The sequence below is a fragment of the Purpureocillium takamizusanense genome, chromosome 3 (assembly GCF_022605165.1).
Source record: "Purpureocillium takamizusanense chromosome 3, complete sequence".
Classification (NCBI taxonomy): Eukaryota; Fungi; Ascomycota; class Sordariomycetes; order Hypocreales; family Ophiocordycipitaceae; genus Purpureocillium; species Purpureocillium takamizusanense.
Window position 1 is genome coordinate 1971705 of NC_063070.1, and position 13461 is coordinate 1985165.

The window sequence follows — 13461 nt, forward strand, 5'->3', positions numbered from 1 at the left end:
GCCATTTGAATGCGCAGTAAGTACTGCCGGTGGCCAACTCAATAGAGTCAAGATCATTGGCTTGTAGGCCTAACTACGGCCGTCGTCAGTGGCGGCGCGACGTGCATATCAAGTCAAGAACATGACCGGGGTCGCAAGTTGAAAAGAATGGAACGTTGCGAGTGGTTGGGGCTCGTTTCGTTGAAAAACAAAAGTGCAGATTGAAGCTTCACGCGGCAGCCTGTCGGAGCAATTTGACTCTGTGCGCGGACAGCAACGGCCCAGAGTCGCTCGTGGTCACTGCCATATCGTGAGAGCGTCACGTCTTCACCGTTGTGGCACCTCCGGATAGGAGTCCGCCGCTACTCCAGCTGCTTGTCTGCGTGCGTCTCACCCTTTGGCATCTCTGGCGGCACGCCGCCCCCCCCATCTTGGGACTTTGCCTTTGCGGCTCGGCTTCTCAACTCGCGGGTTGAATCAGTCCACAGCCCCCAAGACCGCCCGGCCGACTGTGAATCATTGGATGGCATCATTGATGTTAGTCGTTGGCTGGGGAGGGGCCGGGGATGGGTTGCACAGTATATTAGATTGCAACTACCAAGTACGTGTCAACGTGGCTGTGTTTTGGTGGCCTGGTCTTCTGGCTAGCGAAATTGATAGTGGATGCGGGCTCCTGTTTGCTACATGTAAATCGGGCGGCATTCACGAGCGTAATGAATGCCGAATGTGGTTGTAGATCGTCGGTCGGACTTGTCAGGTTAGAACTGGCCGCAATCGTGCCGCAGTCCGTTTCATGCCCAGCCTTGAAGGTTGCTGTAAGTCCCGGTGCATGCGCACCCTGACCGAATAGTCAAGTACGTTTCGCGCGCCAAGTTTAGTGCCAGGAAAGTAGCAAATAAGACATACATAAATACAACACATACATAGGTACGGCAGTACAGAGCGTGCCCTTGCCGATAGATATCAAGCTCCTGGCGCCATCTCTGCCGCTAGTAGCGCGATGCCGGGCCAGTCGGCAGCCGACCCTGCCCGTCCGCGAGCACATGGCAGGCCAGTGGCTGGTGTGCAGGTGCAACGTCAGCCTTGCTAGGCTGGCAGGTGCCCTCACAGCAGTAGAGGTAGCCAGTACCGACGGGCATTGCAAGCCCCCGAGACAAAAAATCTGGGGCTTCTCAAAAATTTTACACAGACGAATAGCGCCTAGGTATACCCAAGGGGGCGCAGGGTGCGGCTCTTCGGTCCTTTCAGAGGCTTTTTGGAGGGGGGTGCCGCAGCAGGGAAGGCAGCGGAGGGGGGATCGACGCAGCAGGGGGGGTCCGGATGACGACCTCCCACCAAGCCTCGACATGGTGGACGGCACGTCGAGCACGCAATGAAGCTGGCCACCTCCGGGGGCGCCTCGCCCGAGTTCGAGACTGCTAACTGGCAGGACATCATGCTTCAGTCCCGGGCCAAGGTAGCTTGCTTCCATCCGCATCACGGACGCAACGCCCATCCACTTACAGAAAGCCTGCGACGCTGCGGCTGACACCATGTCGTCGTCGTCGCTCGCTCGCTCCCCAATCGTAGCCCTTGATTATGTTTGTCGCGGCTAAAAGTGTAAGTTTCATGCCGCTTGGGTGTTTCGAACATGGTGGTTTTTCGGGCCTCTGGACGAGCCGAAATGTACGGGTGACAGCCGCCTATCTTGCGTGCGGCCCCTCGAGTTGCAATGGGTTACAATTTCCATCACCGTCTGCCTCTTGTCCTGGACTCTCTGGCCATCCATACCCGTTGAAGCTCATCCTCCTCGATGCTCGCAGACATATGCTCTCCCCTACCGGCTCTATTTTTGAAACATCGGTTGAGGGGAACCTGTCCTATCCCAATTGACCGTCGGCCTGTAGCTGCTACGATGGAAATTTAAGCGTCGATGTTTGGCCGGCGAGCACTAAGATATTAATGGCCCTCGTTACACCGTCACGAGAACCCACGGTTGTGGCTTCCTGAGTTGCGAGCTCCGTGACCTTAGGCTGATCCTAGGGGTCCCGGCTCACTATGCCCAGCACGCCAATCGCCCAGTACAGATCGAGCACAGCGTGGGTTTTCCTACCTTTTCCTGGTGTCACAGCAGTTTTTTGAGGCTCGATGACGTGACACCAGACGCCAGCATTGTTCGGAGCAACAGGAAGTCTACAGTGGATGGACGGGCGTCCCTAGGGGTCTAAGCAGACAGAAGCATCTCCAGGCCCTACAAGGCCCCATTCACGCGACCGCTTGAACAAGCACCGAAAGCCACTGGCAAATGCCTCACACTGGGCGGCCTTGCACCGAAAAGCTTGTCGGTGATGTGCTGGCAGGCAGACAGCAAAGAGCCGATTCCCGCTCCATGTCTGCTAGCACGTGTCTACATACATGTAGCCTCTCAGCAAAGCGTATAAAGTGGCGGACCCCTTCTACCCCTCGGCCTCTCTGCTCAACTGTCTGTCCCTCCCCATTCTCCCCCACGATCTTGGATTGACTCTGGCTCAACACCATTCGCCTCTCTCACTCACCACACGTTACACAATCTTGGTCGCACAAACCATAACCTAGGCGCGACATCACCACCATGAGCTGCAGCGCGTGCTCCGTGAAAGCCAGCATGGGCTCCATCCCTGGGTAAGCGCGCCCGGCCCTGAGCTTGATTGTCGTTTTTTGACCTTGAGACAACAGCTGCCATTGCGAGGAACGCGTTTCTGGCGCCGACAAGGCCGCGGAGTCCTCGGCCAGGCTCGCTGACTGGGTGAATGACCGCAGCGAACCTCGCACAGTCGTCCTTGGCGCAGAGGGCTTTCAAGGCTGGTCCTACTGGAAGCCGCCCGTGCCTGGCCAGGGCAGCGGGAGCGGCATTGGGGGATGGGCGGCGGCCGTTGAAACCACTCCAGAGCCGGCAGCGCAGAAGTGAGGGGGGCGGCGCGGGAGTGGGCATTGTGCAACCCATGAGGCCATCTAGCAGCTTGAGCTGCCACGACAGCCCCGGGCTCCACTCGCCAGGCTTCATTGATCATCAGCATACAGCGACTTGTTTGTGTTGGCTTGGGGGGAGCACACATTTTCTATTTACTTTGCCTTCTATGCCTCTTGGCGCTTGTGTTATGTGAGCAATACACCGGTCGGGGAGTCGAGGGTTGATTTTGAATGATTGAAAATTGCCGAAAGACTTTAGCAGCTACAGCGTGAAGAAAAACCTTTTCACAATGATGAACCTACTCATTCGCCTTTCTGAAGGGTCTGGCTTGATCTGTCGGGCGCATCAAGCCGCGATGCCCGTCGCGCTTTCCGTCGCGTCAGACAGCGGATGTATGTGGACAAGTAGAGAGGCGCTCTTTTTTTTGTTTCTTTTTTTTTTTTGGCAGTACGGGTTTTGTCGCCGCATGAGTACGGAGCACGTCCAATCGCATCGGACTGCGCATGTCAGCACAGGAGGGTAGGGTAGGGCTGACCAGGAGCGCTCAGACGCCCTTGTCCGCGTCGCGTGTCGGTCACAACACACCGAGGCGCGGCCACAATGTACCGCATCATACCCTTGACAAATGCCTCCAAAGGGCGGGCTGGCTGCCCGGTCCCTTTTTTCGAGATTTGAAAAAACCGCCCGCTCTCGTCCGGCGTCCTAAACGCTGAGACAGTGGGACGAGGTCGACAGTGGAGAGACTCGGGGCCGCCCAAACGGGCTTAGCGGTGGAATCCATAGTAAATCCGGGCTGGCGGCCCGAAACGCTGTCTACTTTTAGCGGCCGCGCCGCCGAGGTGGGGAGTGTAGTGTCATCGGCAGTCGTTGGGGCCTTGGTTTTCCAGGTGTTTGGAGGGCGTGGGGTTGAGATGGAGCCGGACCAAGATCAGACAATGGAACTCGGGCCCTTCAGGGAAGGGGACCCCGGGGGGGGGGGGGGCTTGTTGGGGGAGCACCGAACGCCCCGACCCACCCACCACAGCGCGACACGCCACGACAAGACACGACGGACGCACAAACGTCCATCCAGGGTTGAAGCTGCTTGACCTCTGACTGTTATTTTCTTTCTTTTTTTCTTTTCCTCCCGTCTCCTTGGCCGGTTGGTGCAGGCGCACAGGCAAGGCTAGCCCCACCCGGGGGCAACTGGCAAGAAGTTGCACTGCGGCATCGCCTGATTGGACCACTAGAGTCGCGCGTGCTGGCTGCCCACAGAATCGTGCGCTGAGTTCGGCGCGGGGGTGTACTGGGTAGCGTAGCGCCATGAACTGGGGTTGGCGGGTCCAAGACGCCTTGGCTTTCCGTCTGCACGCGGGCGGGTGGAAACGGTCCCCACGAGTATCCATGCCGCGCCATGCTCTTTTCTGATCCCTCTTCTTCGTACTTTGTAGTACTGCCCACCATCTCTTTGTATCATCTCATGGTTCGGGAGACAGTGGGTATTGTCGAGGCGGTTCGGTTGCCTGGTTGCCTGGCAGACATGGGCGTCCAGGTGGCCGGCTGTGGGACTCGAACTAAGCCATCCATCGCAGAGGGCAAGGGGATCCTGGCTCTGCCTCCATCAGAAACTCCAACTCCAGTAGGCTGTGCCGTTCGTCTGGTGCTGGTTACTGCTGTACGACGAACAGGCAGACAGGCGTGCAGACAGATGACAGGCAGACAAGGGCCCGCGTCAATGGACATGCTCGCCATGCGGCTTGTCGTACGGCAGACAAGACGGCGAGAAGCCCTCCATCCACCCCTTGCCCCTGTTGACCAGCTACCCATGTTCGCCGCTCCCCCAATCCCCGGTCCTTGCCCCTCGGCGGCCAACCACCACCACCACCAAAGGCCCCCCTGGAGTCCCGTCAGTTCACGTCGCTCGAGCCGACGAGCCCCCCCATCGTGCGCAAGGCAACTGCCCGCCTACCTAGCCACCTTGGTCGCTCGACGCTCCCGGCCCCACTGCCCGTCTTTGACTTGAGTTGAGAGTAAGGTGCTCACCTGGGTCGGTTGTGTCAGCTCGCCTTTCTCTCGAGGCCCTAGTTCAATACCTGGGCTCGTCCCTTCGTCTCTCCACCACTGGCACAATCCAAGCGCCGTCTGGATCCGCGCGGCAGTTTCTACGTTTCGTCATTTCTATCGTCCATCTTCTTCATTTTTCGCCACTGCGGACGGTGCTGTCCTGCGGGGTATAGTCTTCTGCCAGTCTTTTGTTGTCACGTCCATCTTTCGTCGGGTCTACTTTGTTTCTTGTCTCGTCCCGATTTGGGCGCCGGTCGTGGTGGCGGCTTCGTCATCATGCCTACCGAGAGCGGTTCGGACTCGGTGCGTGTTTGTGTCGGCAGCGACAAAGAGTATGTCATGCCCACCCAAGCTTCTCATTCCACAACGGAGCACAGCCAGTGCTGATATATAGCTGATTTGTTTTTTTGGGTTTAGTTTTGACCCAGTCGATGGCGGCTCGGACCCCCAGCCGGACCCTGACCCTGACCCCGAACCCCCAGAGCCGATGGACATACAAGCCTGGGTCAATGACTCGGGTGCCTCTGTCGTGCTCCTGTCCCTCGTGCCGCGGCAGGATACGCAGACACAAGGCGCGGGGCCGGCGACACACCAGGAAGGCGGTCGCTCCTGATCAACCGACTTGATCACCGCCACCTACCTTATGCTTGGTCCGTACACGCACTGGTTACGGCCTTTATAGGCGTGGCCCACAACATCCGCGGTCGGCTCGACGCACCGCACTTTTCGGACAATGACGTCCGAACGCCCCGTTCAACACGGCAACAACGTTTGGCTGCACGCCGTATCGTTCAACACCCTACTCCATGCAGCCGCGGATCATGGATCCAGCTTCGACATCTGAAATATGTTGGCCAACATAACGTCAATTTTATCGTCTTCTTTCTTCTCATGGGTCAATTCTGTTTTCGTACCACGAGCCAGCGCTGTCAAAACGTGGCGGGCGAGCTTGGGCCGCCGCTCCAAAAGTGCGCCAAGAAGGCTCGCACTTTTGACTCTGTCTGCCCGCCGTCACGTCAGTCCTTATTAGCTTAGTTTGTTTGGCCCAAAAATAAGACATTCGTTGTGACGCTCGCTCGCACAAGTCTCCAGTGACACACAGTTGACCAAGAAGGGCAAGGAGCTGTTGGCGTCATCGGCGGCGATGGCTTCCATCGGCAAGGTAGATTGTACAGTAGTCGAAACTGCAATCTGCAGCAAAATTTTCGGGTCAGGTGGCCGCGCCGAATCTCGCGGCTGCGTTGGAAATGTGCAGGTTTCGAGATTGGGGAGAGCCACGTGTCCGCCGCGAACGGTGCACGCCCCGGGACCAACAAGCGTACAGACCCTCGCCAGTTGAAGAGATCGGATCCTGTGCGGCTGGACGGGGGTGATCCTAGCTTCACGGCCGGTGGCTCGCCACTGTTGGTGCTGGTTTCCAAAAGGGACCGGCCCTTGGTTGGAGTGTGCACGATACGATACGTGGGCAATGCGGCGCCATAAGGGAGCCGCCCCGTGGCAGGAAAACCATGTTGCCTAACGCAGAGGGATGAAGGCATCGTCCTCGGCTCGGGCTGTTCCCCGAGGGGGAGGGGGGCGGGCATCGTCGGTTCACCTAGCTCGATAGAGAATCCCGCGTACCTGAGACACAGCACGAGGCAAACGTGAGGGACGGGCCCGTTGCAACATGCCAGACGGGTTGCACAAAAGCAAAGCTGACAGACGGGCATTGATCGACCCGAGGCCACGGGAGCATCCATCCGACTGCATCCATCCGATCGCTTTGCTACTGCCGGGACCTTCTGCCGCGGGGTCTGACGTGACGGGCCTGCGCGCCGCACCGAAGTCAGCGTGTGCACCCTGGCGAAGGCTGATGTGGTGCGGGCGGCGCCTGCATCGCATCCTCTTTGTTGGCTCGACGTTTCTCCATGTCTGCATCCGTGACAGAGCCAATTGCGGCGCGGCGTCATATATGACGCGCGGGCCATAGGGAAAATCCGTCCGCTCCTGCAAGGTTCGGCATAAGAGTTGCTCCAGCAGGGTGGTTGGTTGAAGCACTCAAGCGCAACGCCCCCCCCCAAGCACCCCCGGGAGCGGATGAGCACGCGGTCAGCCTTGGTTGAAGCAACGTCCGTTCTGGCGCCGATTCGCCACGGCAGCCGCCATGCCTCCCTTTTTTTTGGGCCTTGCTCTACCCAAGCGCCAGTCTCCGATTGGGGCTCCGCGCCTGCGCGTTCGGCCTTGTGCCCCGAAGGGGGTTTCCATCGTCAAGCGTCGCGGCAGCCATCACGCCTGATGATGCGCAACCCCTACCGTGAGACCGGCGATCGATCGGGCTGTCAATGACTGCCTGGACCGTTCCCTTGTTAGCGCGGACCCTGCACCTCTCGGGGGGGTGAGGCTGCACCGGCCACCTGGATAGGCTGGCGCGGTGTAGTTTGCATGATGTCTGGCGTGCCCCGACACCCAGGGCAATCGGCACCAATAGCATGGCCGCGGGTAGCAAGGGAAACGTGTATTCACGCACATATGCGAGCCAGCGTATTCTGTTGAGTTGCGCCGGAGAGGCAATTCACGCTCACAGCGCAAGTGCCGGGTGCCCGTGCGAAAAATGAGGCACCGATGGAAGCTTGATCGTGCGTGGCACTTTATATATCTCACGGGCCTCGTCGCCTCAGCTTTCGGACGATTATCCATGCCCTGGCTGATTCTGTTCCGGCTTGTCCCCAGGTCCACCATGTCCTCCACACGGGCAAACTGTGGCTCAGATGCTGGGTGTCTGTGAGTGCACACCACCCCTGTCCCAGCGGCTGGCTCTACCTTATGGACAACCACTACTACCAAGGTACTAACAAGCGAGTGTCGCCATACAGTGATGATGAGTTGCATCCCGCGGGCGACAACACAGAACCACATGACCGCAAACGGCCGGCCATGGAACACTACCTACGCTGTCTCGACGACCCAGTCAGCGCGAGGTTGATTGCAGAGCAACTTCTGATGTACTCAATCCAGCCCGTGTTGAGGGGTGTGGCCGCCTGCTTTGTCTCGGTGCAGGTCACTGCCGAGGCACATGGACCTCTGGTGCCGACAGAGACATGGCCAATGAGGGGACGAGCAAATACTTTGGGGTAACTTGTGTTGGTTCACTTTGTTTGGGGGGTCGCGGTTGAATGTTGCTGAGTATGCATCGCAGGCACGCAGCGCGGGCCTGAGGCAAAACATTGTTGGAAGCTTGGGTTGGATCGGAAGCGATTGCGGCGGCATGGCACGCACGCCTTTGATGGGTGCGAATGAGGCGTTGCCCTCGAACAGACACCCCGCCTCAATAGTAGTACGTACTCTCAATGCGCATGATGCCCAGGCTTATACGAAGTCATCCATACATGTAGCGCTCCAGCCCCGCATCGTACCGGGGGCACAGGCTGCACCGGGCAGACAGCTTCTGGCTCGACTGCCCGCCCTGGGAATTCCAGATGCCAATGCCAATGCAGCACTCCTGCTACCCAGCGTCATGGCTTGGTGGCGTGTGCCCCTTGGCTTGCCGACGTTTCGTCGCATGGCGTAGCATGGCGGCGCGTCCCGTCAGTGTGGCGGTCCGAGTGGGGCCGCGAGATTGTGGAACTTGGAAGTCCGTCTGCGGGGCTTGTTGGCTTCCGGGCGGCGGCGGGCGCGGGAAAAACGGGAGTTTGATCGGGCGGCCGGGCTCGAGACCGGCCTTCTGCCGTGCTACGTGGGAACTCGCGCACCAGCGTCGTGTGAAGGACAAAAAACGCAGCTCCATGTATGAAGCATGAACGGGCGCCGAGGACGCAGTACAGCGGGGACACGTGATGTTGCCTGGAGTCGCCGACTTGACAAGTCACCACATACTTACTGTATGTACAGTATATGCATACCTTATGTAGGGCATGCATTGTGTGTCATGTCATGTTATAGGTACTACCTGTAAGTAGGTTTCCCACCCGATGATTGATCGACTGGTTCCCGGCGCTCACAGACCACCACATCGGCAGCTGTGTCGAATCGCGGCCGCGCGCAAGGTCCAGCCAACAAGCCCCATGACGAATGCATGTACAATGTGCCTGCACTGCGCATCAACCCAACCAGCGGCACGTCAGCTGCGCAGCCCCGTTGGAACCGTTTGACGGGACGTGCAGCGTAGGTACCAAGGTTGCATCTTGCAGCAAGGTACCTAGGTAGAGGTAGTAGTCGAGAGTCGAGACTCGCTCGAGGCGACGATGACAACTGGAAAGTGGAGAAGAGGCTAGTACCAAGGGCACCTGTCATGCCAAAAAAAACAAAAAGCTTACTAAAAGGCCGACTCTCCGGGTGGGTTTCCAAGCATCCGATGCCCGAGCACGCCATCGACCTAGCGCCAGGGCTTTTACACGTTGAGTAGGTAGTATTTCACGTCAACCTCCCGCGTGGTGCGCACGCGACAGAACGTTTTCCTGCGTCACCCTCGCCCTTCCCCCCATCCCAAAAAGAACGCCTCACCTTGGCAGCCAAACGGCCGGTTGTCCAACGGTTGTACGTACTGCCGACAGACTGCCCGCCGCTGCCGCTGACCGGGATCGCGACTTGCCTCTTTTCGGCCTTCAATCGCCTTCCGCATTGGGCGGCGCTGCCCCGCATCTGCGTCAGCAGCGGCTCTAGGACCAAGGGACCGACTAGTAGTTACGTTCGTTCGTACTGCAAGTCGCAGCTCAAGAGTCGCCAGTCTCAGACAAACCCTGGCACGAGGGACATCTCAGACATTGATTCTCCTCCTTCTCCTCACGCTCCTTCAACAAAGCCTCACAAGAAACGCAACATGGGGCACATGCACGAGGCCAACAGGCCGCCCCCCTCGGGCAAGGAGCCGCAGGCCGAGCTCGAGGAGGGCCAGGTCTTCGCCCACTCGGACCGCCTCAAGCGCTCCCTCTCCGCCCGCCAAGTGCAGATGATTGCCATTGGCGGCACCATTGGCACCGGTCTGTTCCTCGGCACCGGCAAGTCGCTGGCCACGGGCGGGCCGGCCTCGATGCTCATCTGCTACGCCATCATCGGCGCCATCGTCTTCGTCACCATGCTGTGCCTCGGCGAGATGGCCGCCTTCATCCCCGTCGCAGGCAGCTTCTGCACCTACGTCGGCCGCTTCGTCGACGACGCCTTTGGCTTCGCCCTAACCTGGAACTACTGGTTCAACGACGCCGTGTCCACCGCCTCCGACCTGGTCGCGCTGCAGCTCATTCTCAAGTACTGGACCGACAACTTTCCCGGCTGGGCCTTGAGTCTCATCTTTTGGTTCGTCCTCATCGGCCTCAACATTATCACCGTGCGCGCCTATGGCGAGGTCGAGTACTGGCTCAGCCTGCTCAAGGTCATCACCATTGTTGTGAGTCCCCCCTCTTTTAAGCGGGCGGGGCGCTAAACCCGTGTGTGTTACCAGCCACTGACAAAACCCGATCCAGGTCTTCATCGTCATGGGCATTGTCGTCAACGTGGGCGGCAACATGGATCACCACTATATTGGCGGTGAGAACTGGCACATTCCCGGCGCGCCGTTTGTCGACGGCATTGGGGGCTTCGCCTCTGTCTTCGTGACGGCGTCATTTGCCTGTACGTTGTACTTTGTCCCTTCTTACGCATTAGTTGGAGCGTCGCTGACGGAACCGCAGATGGCGGCACCGAGTCCATTGCAATCACGGCTGGCGAGACCAAGAACCCGACCAAGAACATGCCGCGAGTCGTCAAGAACGTGTTCTGGCGCATCCTGCTCTTCTAGTAAGCACCTCTCTCTCCGTCACAGCCCCATCACTCACCTGACTCCCATCAGCATCCTGTCGATCCTGCTCATCGGACTCAACGTACCCTACACGTACCCCAACCTTTCGTCCAAGGAAACGACCACGTCGCCCTTCACCATTGTGTTCCAGATGACGGGCGCCAAGGCTGCTGGCAGCGTCATCAACGCCGTCATCCTCACCAGCGTCTTGTCTGCGGGCAACCACGCGCTTTTCGCGGGTGCGCGTCTTTTGTTCACACTTGGCGCCGAGGGTCACGCCCCGCGCTTCTTTAGCAAGCTAAACCGCCACCAAGTGCCGTGGGTTGCAGTTCTGGCGACCAGCCTCGTCGCAGGGCTGTGTTTTGGTTCCAGCTTCATCGGCGCAGGGCAGCTCTGGACCTGGTTGCAAAAGTACGTCTTGAGTCGCCATCTCACCCCAGTCGCTCTCCAGTACGATGCTAACCTCACAAGTCTTGTCGGCGTCTCAAATCAGCTCAGCTGGATCTCCATTGGCATCGCTTCTCTGCGATTCCGCGCGGCGCTCGAGCGCCAGGGCAAGACGCACCTGCTCCCCTTCAAGAACTGGACGTACCCGTGGGGCCCGTGGATTGCCATTGTGCTCAACAGCTTCCTCGTCCTCGTCCAGGGGTGGAGCTGCTTCAGCCCGAAATTCGATGCCGTCAGCTTCGTCAGCTTCTACATTGAGCTGCCTGTGATGCTCGTCATGTTTGTGGCGTGGAAGGTGATCAAGCGGACCAAGTTCGTGAGATTGGAGGAAATGGATCTCGAGACAGATGTCTACCCAGCGGAGCCGGAGCTGGAGAAGGAGAAAGGATGGCGGTCGAGAGCAAAGAGCGCAGTGACGTGGGTGTTTTAGCATTTAGCGGCATAGCAATTGCATATCTGTTTCCTGTTGAGCATGGATCATTCATTGCCAGAAGGCCGCCGCCACAGCAATCCCTGAGCGTTTAAGGTAGGGCTTCGGGCCCGCGCAACTCGTTCACACCCAATGCATACTGGCGAAAGGTGTTGGGACGATGGAAGCCAGACTCGAGACATGGCCTCAACCACCTCAGATTGAACATGGCCCGGGCGGGGTTGGGGCCGCTAACGACGATCCGCTGGAGGACAGCCCGACACCAGGGCGGGTTTCCCGCGGCGCTACCTAGGGACCCTTGGTGCATGACGGGGCGGGCGCTGCAACAGTGCAGGCATGCCCACGGGACCCGGGAGGCCTGGCCAGGCCAGGGGGGGAGGCGAGGTTTGGATGCCATGGAACGCAAGCACACCTACTAGGTACCTTAGTAGGTAACTAGCAGTACCCAGGGTCTCGTCGTGTTCGGGCGTCCAGTCGGCGCAAAAACTCTGAGCCGCCACTCCATACTACTGTAGTCGAACGCGGCCGGCGTCGAGCGCGACCCCAATCGACTGCCCGACCCGCTCGTCTCCTCTTCTCACGTCTTCCCCCTCATTGCCCGTGGCCTCCTGGAGACGACTCAGCGACGCGGGCTCGGCGAGCGAGCAACGTACACACACCACAACGTCACTTGCCTCGTGGATTGACGACCAAGGCCAGGGGGGTCCCGACTCCTGCCTTCGACCCGATTCGAGAGAGGTGCCGATCGCTCCACCACCCCCCCCCCCCCCGCATTTCAATCCGCCTGCCCATGTCCATCACGAGCCTCAGCCCGGGCCGTGGTCCATGCACGCGCTCGCCCCGGGACAATAAGCGGGCTGCAAAGGGCACCGTCGACGCTTGGCGTCAGGAGCAGCAGCAACAAAGCGAGCCGGGCCGCCGTCACACTCGCGATGTCGAGCCCAAGGCCCGTCCGGGAGGCGACGGGGGTTTCGAGATGGTACGCGGGCGCCAGGCTACACAACCGACCAACCCTCGTCGGGCGCCTCGGGGAATCAACTGACAGCGCTGACCGAGCCGCAGATCCGCCGCGAGCTGGAGGCCGACTGTAGCATCGTCATATCGAGCTCGCCCCTCGCCACGCCGGTGAAGCAGGAGAGGAGCACGGCGGCCAAGGCGGCGGTGCCGCCCCAACAAGCACGGCAGGCGCTCAAGACCCGGCGACAGGTATGTGTCTCCCTGCCCCGCCCCGGCCCGTGCGTGTGCGGTCGATCGGAGAGGCTGACCGGAGCAGCGCCTGAGCAACGCCGTCATGAGATGCCACTCGTGTGGCACGGGGGACACGCCTGAGTGGCGGCAAGGCCCGGACGGGCCAGGGACGCTGTGCAACGTATGCGGTCTTGTCTTTCAGAAACAGCAGAGGCGGTTATTGCGGGACGCTGGCAGGCGATGGTAATGGCATGGAAGGTCAATAATATATACTGGTAGCGAGCGAGCATGAATTGCTTATTGTTGTGTTGGTTTGACTTTCTTGACACGTCGTGTCTGTTCTGATTGTGCTCATCGCACCTTCCATTGCAAGCGCCTGGTGAGGGCGGGGTGGATGCGCTGCGAGGGGTCGGTCGGTGGCAGGCTGGCCGGATTTTCTCTACTTCATACGATGATGTCAAATTGCCAACCCTGCCTCATGCCATCACCGCAAACTTCATATCTCTGCCGCTCTGCAGACTGCAAGTCTGCCCTCAGGACGTCTGTTAAGGCCGGCCCGCGACGAGCGCTCCTCCGACATCAATCGCCCGGGCGGGCCGTGGGGCACGCGGGCCGGCATCGGGAGGGGCAGGGGGCGCTCACAGACGGGCTGCGTTCCCGAGGGTGGCATTGCCTGGGCTGCCTGCCGGGTATCCC

The 13461-nt window shown here is 59.5% G+C and overlaps 4 protein-coding genes across 4 annotated transcripts; all 4 read left to right on the plus strand.

Moving 5' to 3' along the window:
- Nucleotides 1-2569: 2569 nt before the first annotated feature.
- Nucleotides 2570-2905, plus strand: JDV02_004179 (uncharacterized protein; the record flags this gene model as incomplete). Its single annotated transcript, XM_047985369.1, has 2 exons — nucleotides 2570-2619; nucleotides 2674-2905. The coding sequence occupies 2 exons, from the start codon at nucleotides 2570-2572 to the stop codon at nucleotides 2903-2905; spliced, it is 282 nt and encodes a 93-aa protein (XP_047841346.1).
- Nucleotides 2906-4823: 1918 nt separating this feature from the next.
- Nucleotides 4824-5997, plus strand: JDV02_004180 (uncharacterized protein). The gene is made up of 2 exons (XM_047985370.1): nucleotides 4824-5283; nucleotides 5369-5997. The coding sequence occupies exons 1-2, from the start codon at nucleotides 5228-5230 to the stop codon at nucleotides 5562-5564; spliced, it is 252 nt and encodes an 83-aa protein (XP_047841347.1). The 5' UTR covers nucleotides 4824-5227; the 3' UTR covers nucleotides 5565-5997.
- Nucleotides 5998-9344: 3347 nt separating this feature from the next.
- On the plus strand, nucleotides 9345-11618 carry ALP1_1 (Basic amino-acid permease). The gene is made up of 5 exons (XM_047985371.1): nucleotides 9345-10310; nucleotides 10387-10534; nucleotides 10594-10699; nucleotides 10752-11111; nucleotides 11172-11618. Exons 1-5 carry the CDS (start codon nucleotides 9747-9749, stop codon nucleotides 11575-11577), a joined length of 1584 nt encoding a protein of 527 aa, XP_047841348.1. The 5' UTR covers nucleotides 9345-9746; the 3' UTR covers nucleotides 11578-11618.
- A 510-nt stretch (nucleotides 11619-12128) lies between these two features.
- Nucleotides 12129-13050, plus strand: JDV02_004182 (uncharacterized protein). The gene is made up of 3 exons (XM_047985372.1): nucleotides 12129-12556; nucleotides 12640-12783; nucleotides 12851-13050. Exons 1-3 carry the CDS (start codon nucleotides 12368-12370, stop codon nucleotides 13010-13012), a joined length of 495 nt encoding a protein of 164 aa, XP_047841349.1. The 5' UTR covers nucleotides 12129-12367; the 3' UTR covers nucleotides 13013-13050.
- The last annotated feature ends 411 nt before the right edge of the window (nucleotides 13051-13461 follow it).

Bases quoted from the DNA above. Each gene is read 5' to 3' on its own strand.
- ALP1_1 (XM_047985371.1), top strand. From the start codon at position 9,747: ATGGGGCACATGCACGAGGCCAACAGGCCGCCCCCCTCGGGCAAGGAG. The intron at 10,535-10,593 runs GTACGTTGTACT...ACGGAACCGCAG, and splicing joins CGTGACGGCGTCATTTGCCT to ATGGCGGCACCGAGTCCATT. The intron at 10,700-10,751 runs GTAAGCACCTCT...GACTCCCATCAG, and splicing joins TGGCGCATCCTGCTCTTCTA to CATCCTGTCGATCCTGCTCA.
- JDV02_004182 (XM_047985372.1), top strand. From the start codon at position 12,368: ATGTCCATCACGAGCCTCAGCCCGGGCCGTGGTCCATGCACGCGCTCG. The intron at 12,557-12,639 runs GTACGCGGGCGC...ACCGAGCCGCAG, and splicing joins GCGACGGGGGTTTCGAGATG to ATCCGCCGCGAGCTGGAGGC. The intron at 12,784-12,850 runs GTATGTGTCTCC...TGACCGGAGCAG, and splicing joins CGCTCAAGACCCGGCGACAG to CGCCTGAGCAACGCCGTCAT.
- JDV02_004180 (XM_047985370.1), top strand. From the start codon at position 5,228: ATGCCTACCGAGAGCGGTTCGGACTCGGTGCGTGTTTGTGTCGGCAGC. The intron at 5,284-5,368 runs GTATGTCATGCC...TTTTGGGTTTAG, and splicing joins TGTGTCGGCAGCGACAAAGA to TTTTGACCCAGTCGATGGCG.